This window comes from Phaethon lepturus, unplaced genomic scaffold (genome assembly GCF_000687285.1).
Source record: "Phaethon lepturus isolate BGI_N335 unplaced genomic scaffold, ASM68728v1 scaffold7442, whole genome shotgun sequence".
Taxonomy (NCBI): domain Eukaryota; kingdom Metazoa; phylum Chordata; class Aves; order Phaethontiformes; family Phaethontidae; genus Phaethon; species Phaethon lepturus.
In genome coordinates this window covers 1-8381 of record NW_010521186.1, presented here as the reverse complement: position 1 = coordinate 8381, position 8381 = coordinate 1, and the positions used below count along the sequence as shown (strand labels likewise).

The 8381-nt window shown below is 42.0% G+C and overlaps 1 protein-coding gene across 1 annotated transcript; it reads right to left on the bottom strand.

The window, feature by feature from the left end:
• Positions 1-6398: 6398 nt before the first annotated feature.
• KCNS2 (potassium voltage-gated channel, delayed-rectifier, subfamily S, member 2) lies at positions 6399-8209 on the bottom strand. The gene has a single exon (XM_010281432.1). It carries the CDS (start codon positions 8177-8179, stop codon positions 6746-6748), a length of 1434 nt encoding a protein of 477 aa, XP_010279734.1. The 5' UTR covers positions 8180-8209; the 3' UTR covers positions 6399-6745.
• Positions 8210-8381: the final 172 nt, after the last annotated feature.

The following is an 8381-nucleotide window of genomic DNA, read 5'->3' as shown; positions in this document are numbered from 1 at the left end:
GACTCCACCACCTCCCTGGGCAGCCTGTTCCAATGCCTGACCACCCTCTCGGTGAAGAAATTTTTCCTAATACCCAATCTAAACCTCCCCTGGTGCAACTTGAGGCCATTTCCTCTCGTTCTGTCACTAGTTACTTGGGAGAAGAGACCACACAACCCCCTTTCAGGTAGCTGTAGAGAGCAATAAGGTCTCCCCTCAGCCGCCTCTTCTCCAGACTGAACAACCCCAGTTCCCGCAGCGGCTCCTCAGAAGACTTGTGCTCCAGACCCCTCACCAGCTTCATTGCCCTTCTCTGGACACGCTCCAGCACCTCAATGTCCTTCTTGTAGTGAGGGGCCCAAAACTGAACACAGCATTCGAGGTGCGGCCTCACCAGTGCCAAGTAATGGGATGGAATATGAATTTAAAAAATAGCATAGTAATTTAAAAGGACAATTTCCACTGAAAGTTGGTGGGGTTGACATTGCTAAGTCAGGAACTCCAACCACTCATGTTGCTGTGTTACGACCCCAGCACATCACCCCTTCATCATATGTCATGGGGGCTGCAGGAATAGCCGCGTCAGGATACAGCAAACGGATAGAGAGGCTGAAGCAAGAGGTACAGGACTTAAGACGAGCAGAGCAGCGGCTGCTGGTAAGCAAACCGTGATGTTTGAGTACCACTAATCTTCCAAATGTGATTAAAACTTTTCTTTGAAGGTCGAGCAGTGTAACCAGTGGAATAGTCTGCTCAGAACTACTCAGACTTGTGCACCCCACAGAGCACCTGCGTGTGTGGTGACCACGAGCAGATGTTGGACCGTGCATCTGAAAGCAGGCAGGTCTCTTAGGGTGCTTTAGATATATAGAAGAAATTGGCAGATTTATAGTAGACCTTGTCCAATCCGTGAAGGACTTGGTCCTGTTTTTTTCTGAGCAGGGTTCAGTGAGAAGCCAAGCCCCATTGGTACCCAGAAAGAAAAAAAAGAGTGGGAGGTGCTGATGTTTCTTCTGCGCTTCTGTGAAGCTGAAGTGTTGGATTTGTGCCACCGCCTCCTAGAGCCAGATGCCTGCATTTATCCAACTGAGGACTTACATGATTTAGGGTTGTGTGTAAAGGGTGAGGTGATGTCAGGCAAACAAATTTCTGCAGTGTCCAGTGGGAGGTCAGTTTGAGTCTCAACACCTGTGGGGGGATTCTCCATCCTCTGGACTAACAGGAGAAGTAAATACCAGAGCCAGACCTTTGCCAGCAGTGTCATGCTAACTTGGGAAACACCTTCTGGAGTGTTTGGAGGTTGCCTCCTCCAGTTGACAACCCATAATTTTATATATGAGAGGTGAAGAGATCCACAATCCTTAACAAGGATGATGTTCCTTAATAACTTCAACGACTGCTCTGAAGGCACAGACATTACGGCTGTCTCTGAATCAACTGAGCAGAGAACTGTTGTTCTGAATAATGTATTGCCCCTTGTTGCATTGTTAATCCAGTAAATTAGTCTCAGGTGAGAAACATAATCTTTTTTTTTTTTTGCCTTTTTTACTTTTTTTTAAGGAAAAAGGCAGAATCAGTAAAAGATGCTTCAGAAACTGGATGGGAGTATTCTTCTAGCCCTGCCTAAATAGTGGGCAACTTGAAAGTAAGTTACAGGTCAAATTAATTTCTGGTGTAACTTACTGGGAATCCAGGTGCATAAATCGGAAAAAAAAAAAAAAGAATAACACAATGAGAAAAGAATAGTTCTGGCACAACACCTCACCGAGGGATATGAGTGGTGACTGTGGGTTGAATGTTGTTTGAAAGTACCATCAAAGGTAGATTAAAGTCAGGACTATCGGGAGAGGAAATGGATAGCTAGCACAGCGAGAGCAGTTACTCCAGGGGTTTTCTGCTGCTTACATGTGCACAGCTGGGGCCTCTTTTTTGGGGGTTTTTTGGAAGAGATGAAAGGTCATGTCAAGTTGATTTAGCGCCTACAAGTGCTATTGGTATGTTGCTCAGTCCCTCGTCTGTGAGGTAGAGAACAAGGAGCTTGCGCTATTTGCTCAACTGAAAAATGTGGGTTCCCCACCACCACCACCACCACCAAAGAGCATTTTTAAAAATAGGAATCTAGCCTGATGTGTATGTTTAAAAGAAACCTATTTTCACAATGACATCCAGGCTTCTCTGATTATAATATATACTCAGAATATCCCGAAACTTAAATCAGTTCTTAATCCCTGGTGAAATATACTTTTTAATGCATTTATTTTCCATTTTGTGGCACAAAGCTGAGTTCTTGAGTGTGTTATACACTACTGGGACAAGAAACGCAGTACAAAGAGCACCAGATACAGTAATTCCCTGCAGTCTCATAAAGTTCTGTACAAAAAGGTACAAATACTGGAGGTATTAAAGTTGGAAAACTAAACGCAAAGTTCTTTGCTTTTAAGTTTGCAATATGAAGTAGCTCATGCTATATATAATATGTGAGGCAAAAACAGTCTGCTTTCAAAATGGATAAAGTAGTCTGCAGGGAACGAGAGAATTCGCAACTGATGAAAGTAAGTAAATAATAAACCAGGCAATAATACAAAATCTGAACATACATAAAAAGCTTAATCACAATCTATGTATAGATTTTACATCTCAGGAAAATAATGTAACATATTGCTTCTCAAGGCAATATCCGACTCTCATAACAGCCTAGATTTGTACTAGAAATCAAGATTCTCTAACAGTTTATTCCTGGCAATAAAGTAGGTTGCCTCATTTGAAATATTACCATAATCCTCATTTGAGCAATTCAAAGCTCTCAGCCAAAAGAGAGTAGGAGCAGCGTTTTCACCGGTGCCGGGAAGGTGACCATCACAAGGCAGGAGGAACACATGCCAAGTGCAATGTTCTTCATTGAACTGCACATCCACAGTAAGCAGATTTCTGACCACAACAATTTTCAAGTTTCAAACACTGGAGAAAGTGGCCAATGGGTCCTCTCATCCTTCATTGCTGACCCGCTGTTTTATGGAAGTGAAGATGCCCTGCCACAAAACAGTGGTTGAAGAAGTCTGGCAAAAGTTCTGACTACTCAAAAAGTACATCACCTCTTCTCCTCGTTGAGGCTTTGGAGAGATTGAGTTTTTCCTTCAAAGTGTAAACATTTTCCTGTATCTTTAATTTATGAGAGATGAGGATTCTCAGCACTTACTGGCCTGAGCCCTAGAACAGAGGTTACTTCATAAAATGGCAGGAAGGGTGTCCCTCATTCTTCCTTACTTAGATATTTTGGGGGAGCTAAGACAACAACATTGCTTAAATCAGAACAATTGTTACCCTCCTCGGTGAAAAATTCTGTTAGTCATAAGCAAATATTAAAACTGCTGTACAAAGCAGTCACAATACTGTGCAATGCCAGCTCAAACAGATTAAATCTAAGCAGAAGTAATGCAGAAAAAAAGGCTACGTCCCCTAGGATGGACAGGAGAACGTGACCTGCAAAAAGAAAACTAAGAGGAAGCTTGGCAGGTATAATCCTGTGAAAATAAGCATGTAAGGGTGTATGGCTGCTGTCTATAAATACACCATGCATGCAAACGCTAAGAGGAAAATGAAATATTTAAGCTAAAGAACCGTGGTGGCATGAGGAAAAAACTGGTATAAAGCAGCCGTTAATAAAATTATGCTAAAAGTTGCACAGGCCTTGGAGAGCAGCGTAGCTCTGGAAAGCTTTTGTGGAGGAGGGGGGAGCAAAAGTCTGACTACTTTTAACATGGAGTTAGTTAAGTTTATGAAGGGAATTCCTGTGTACTGTGTAAAGTCATTGTCATGATAATAAGAACATATTAAATTTCAATACATTATTTATTTAGTGTCTTTGATCCGAAGCACTTATATAAAAAAGCAGTAATGAAAATTCCATTCAACCAGTACAATAAAAGTCATAATTCCTTGGGGTATTTCATTTTCTTTAGTAAAACGCAATTTGGACACGTTCCATTCAATATTTGCAGAAATGACAGAGCATCAGCCCTACGAATAATAATAAATCTAGGGCATAAGATAAGCTATAGGTTATTGGAATGATGTGTTGCAAAGTTTGGATCCAACCTTTGCAATGCTAAACTAGCAACAGCTGAGGGGATTTGTGGCTCTTTGGCAAGTTTACAGGTTTCTTCAAATAACTGCCCTGCAAGTCATTGGTTTTCAACTCTGTGGATCTACTGCTTGTGAAACCGAGATGAACCACTGCTTGGAGCTGGATTCTCTGAAGGTCCCCAGACCTAGTGAGAACTTGCAGTGTCCTTGGCATTGGTGGGAGAGTTTGCCACCCTTGCAGCATGTAGCCCGACCGGGGTGTAGGTGTGTGCTGTGCAAGCCCATCTCTTCCTTCCCATATTTCTTTCATGGTATTTCGATTCAACAGGCAACCTAGTGCTGTGCCGTGTTTTGGGTGGGTGTTTGTAGGCGTATGATAGTTTACACACATGCAATAAGAATCAGGGAGGAGACTATTGAATTTATGCCTGTGACCTAGCAGAGAACTTGAAGCAACCCTCCAGAAGTGAAAACCTTCACAAAATGTTTCAAGTTTGGACACCTAATTCGGGTTATCTAGGTCTACCTTCAGGGCCATGTATATGGCTCTTTGATGTTCAGGGACAGCGAGCAAGGTCTTGCCTATCAAGTTTATAACTTGTGCTGGCTATGTTGAAATCTCCAAGAGTTTTATTCAGTAAGGTTAGATGGGACCCCTTTCCCTCACACTTCATGGCCTAAAGCAACTCCTAACTGGTGTGAGGGGAGGGTGTTCAAAGCAAGTGTGTGTGTGTGTGTGTGTGCAGAAGTTATTTCACACTGTGTATTCTGTGATGGATCACTGGGCATACAGGAATCTGATCCTGGGTACTCAGCTTTCTGGTTTTAGGTGGAGCTGATACAGCAACATCAAAAGATCCAGACCAGACAGCAACCTCTAGGAGCCTAAAAAAGGGAATGACCTATTCTTACCATATTTGCTTTATTCTGCCAGTTGGGCCGCTCCTTGTTGTGGTATACAAACACAGGCTTCCAAACATGACAATTTTAGCTTCAGTATTTTAATTTCTCTTCTAACTAACTAGTCTGAATTTTTTTTCTGAACCTCTTTAGTTTTCACAAATAACAAAAAAAACAAAAAAAAAAACAAAAAAAAAAATTGGAACTTTATATGTAATAAATGGGATGGAAAAGCAGCAGGATCTGAAGAGAAATGCTGTTCTGTCCACTGAATGCCAATAGTTTGTTTTATAGCCCAGATCCCTAGAAGTATAAGGAGAGGGAAGCAGTGGCTTCTGCCCGATGATCCCTAGTGTTTGATCCCTATAAAATTGCATAAGGGAAGAGACTGAGACTCAAAAAATAAGTTCATGCAGATTCATGATGACTCTCGAAAACCCAGATGATCTGCTCTCTCACGTCTTTTTTTTTTAATTTAAAAAAAAAGTACAGACCATCCCTTGAAAGGATTTAAATTGACTACATCACAGAAGAAGGTAGGAGGATCTGCCCACGGTGAATGCAGTATTAAGCTCTTTTTCTTTATCTGTTCCTTTCTTAGGCCCTCATACTCTTCCTTAGCTGTAAGTTGTGAGTTCCTTTCTGATGGAAAATGTGACTTACAGTGTTTTTTTTTTTCCCCTTAGAATTTCTTGGCAGAAAGCTTAATGGAATTGTCTGCCGTCAACACCTGCTTTCAAGCTTTCTTGATAAAATTAGATTTTATATCTCAGCATCACATATGGCATCTTTATAATTAGTCTTTTTGCAGTATATGAATGTCAGTTCCTAACATGCTGCTTGTACTGTTCATGTGGGAATATTTCATTTCATTAAACAAATCCAAGTTTTTCATTGGAGCTTCTAATTGCTGAAAGCCCACGTTTTTGTGTGTCTAATCTCAGAACCATTTTGACGGACTGAAATACAGCGTATCTTCAGCTTCACTGGAACAGAGCTGTGTGCAGATCACTTCTGAAAATGGGAACCTGAGATGTCTTCATGGGCCTCCATACCTAAAGTCACTTGTGGAAATGTAGTCTTTGAATATGTAGCTGTCTGAAAATGAGGGGCGGGCTTCTTCAGAGGGCTCAGTATTGACCTAATCTTGGAAGCAGAGGTAGGTCTGTGCTTAGGAGCTTCTGAAAAATATTACCACACATAACATTTCAGAACAAGAACACCCAGTTTTTAACACAAGTGCTCAAGACTAAGCAAACTTCCATTGAAATGTGAAGCTCAGAGGTGTTTTCAGACATGTGACGATCAGAACTACCGGTCAGAAAGATAGAGAAAAGTGTTCTCACGTCAATGATTCACAGGTGATTGTTTTAAACTGTTGTAAAATGCATGGGAAGTCCTACACTAGTACAGATACCAGTATAGGTGATAGGTGATTTTTTCATTACTCGTGTCACAGCTGAGAATTTTTATTCCAGTTGGGTACGTTCATTTCTCTGCTCAGATGAGGAAATGCACAAAGCAACAAATCATCACTGTACCACTAGCGCTAATGTCGTGGAAGTGGTAACACTTGTATGGAAAAGTCAGCATTCAGTACCTATGCAACAGGGTGAAAATGTGCAAACTGTCAATTTGTAATAGAAATGTCTTTAGTTTCTCCAGTGCAAAGTTAGTGCAGTGTCGGCAACACTACCCTCTAGGAAAAAAGAAGACAAATAGGAAAACATTTATAAACATAGCTCTTGATAGCTCTCATGCAAACTGCTGTCAAACTGGTACACTAATGCAGTGAATCATTCAAGCTCAGCTCACTGGGGGTACTCCTGCTCATATTGGTAAGACTGGCCATAAGGGATTTAACTTTATAAGCATAGTAGTCCCTTAAGTTGACTGACGGAACTTCTTTCATGCCATCACCAAAATCACAGCTTCTCATGGCACTCTCTAACTGCTTCTGACGCCTGTAGAAGTGGGAAAATTTATTGAAGATCAGTGTAATGGGAAGCACTACCACTAGGATACCGGCTAAGATGCATGCAGATGCCGTCAACTTGCCAGCAGTGCTCCCTGGCACAACATCTCCGTAGCCAACTGTGGTCATGCTAACGGTAGCCCACCACCAACAAGCAGGGATAGTGGCTAACCCTTCATTCTCTTCTTTTTCAATGGTGTAAGCCACTACTGAGAAAATGGAGATGCCAACAGAGAGGTAAAGTAAAAGGAGCCCCACTTCTCTGTAGCTATACTTCAGGGTGGCTCCAAGAGACCTGAGACCTGTGGAGTGTCTAGCAAGCTTTAAGATACGAAAGATCCTCATGAGTCTCAGGACCTGTGCAACCCTGCCTAAATTTGCTAAAGTTGGACTACTTTCCACCACCAAGTTGACAATTAAGGTAATATAAAATGGAAGGATAGACATTAGGTCAATCAAATTCAGGGCATGCTTGAAAAATTTTAAAAAGTCAGGAGCTACTGCAAATCTCGCTACCAGTTCAAAAGTGAACCATGCAATACCAAAATGTTCCACGATTTCAAAGCGAGGGTCTTCCTCGGGGTTCCCGTTGCTGTCAACAATCTGAAAGTCTGGGAGGCTGTTGAGGCACATGGTCACAATGGAGCCCAGCACCACCACTATTGAAAGGACGCTGAAGATTCGGCTTAAGACTGAGTACCCAGGATTATCCAAAGCGAGCCAGAGCTGCCTCCTGATGTTTCCAAAGGGTTGTTTGTCAAATTTAGAGGCATCGTTGTAGAATGCCAAGATCTCATCAAAAGAAGATGTGGTACTTTCCTGGTCACTTTGTTCCTCCCATTTCTCTTGGTCTGGCTCCATTTTCCTCCCATGGTAGCTGTAACTGCAGCAGGAGTCTATAAAGAATTCATTGATTCCCCAATATTCAATCTCCTGGCTGAAAGAAAACACGCAGAGTTCGCCCATCACATGGAGCTTGCCGGTGTTATAAAAATGTAGCACGTAAGGAAAGAGCTCGGGGTTCCTGTCAAAATAAAATTCATTCTTGGTGTCATCATAGTCGTCGCAGAGCTCCAGTATCGACTCCTTTGAGTGGCAGCTCAGCAGTTTGCCCAGCCTGGTTTCAGGGAACCTTAATAATGTGTTGGACCTCATCTTTTTCTTAAAGCCTCCAACATTGATGCTGATCTCATTGTCTTCAAAATTTGCTTCAGATAAAGCCTTCAGACTCTGCCCTGTCATAGTGAGCTCCTTCCAAAGGTGTATAGGGAATGAAAACCTAGGATGCAATTGCACGGAAAATCAGCAGAATGAGCGAATCTACAGCATGTTCACCTATTGATGCTTTCTCTTCCTTCCTTCCTTCCTTTGTTTCTTTCTCTCTTCCTTCCTTCCTTTATTTCTTTCTCTCTTTCTCTTTCTCTCCTTCTCTCCTTCTCTCCTT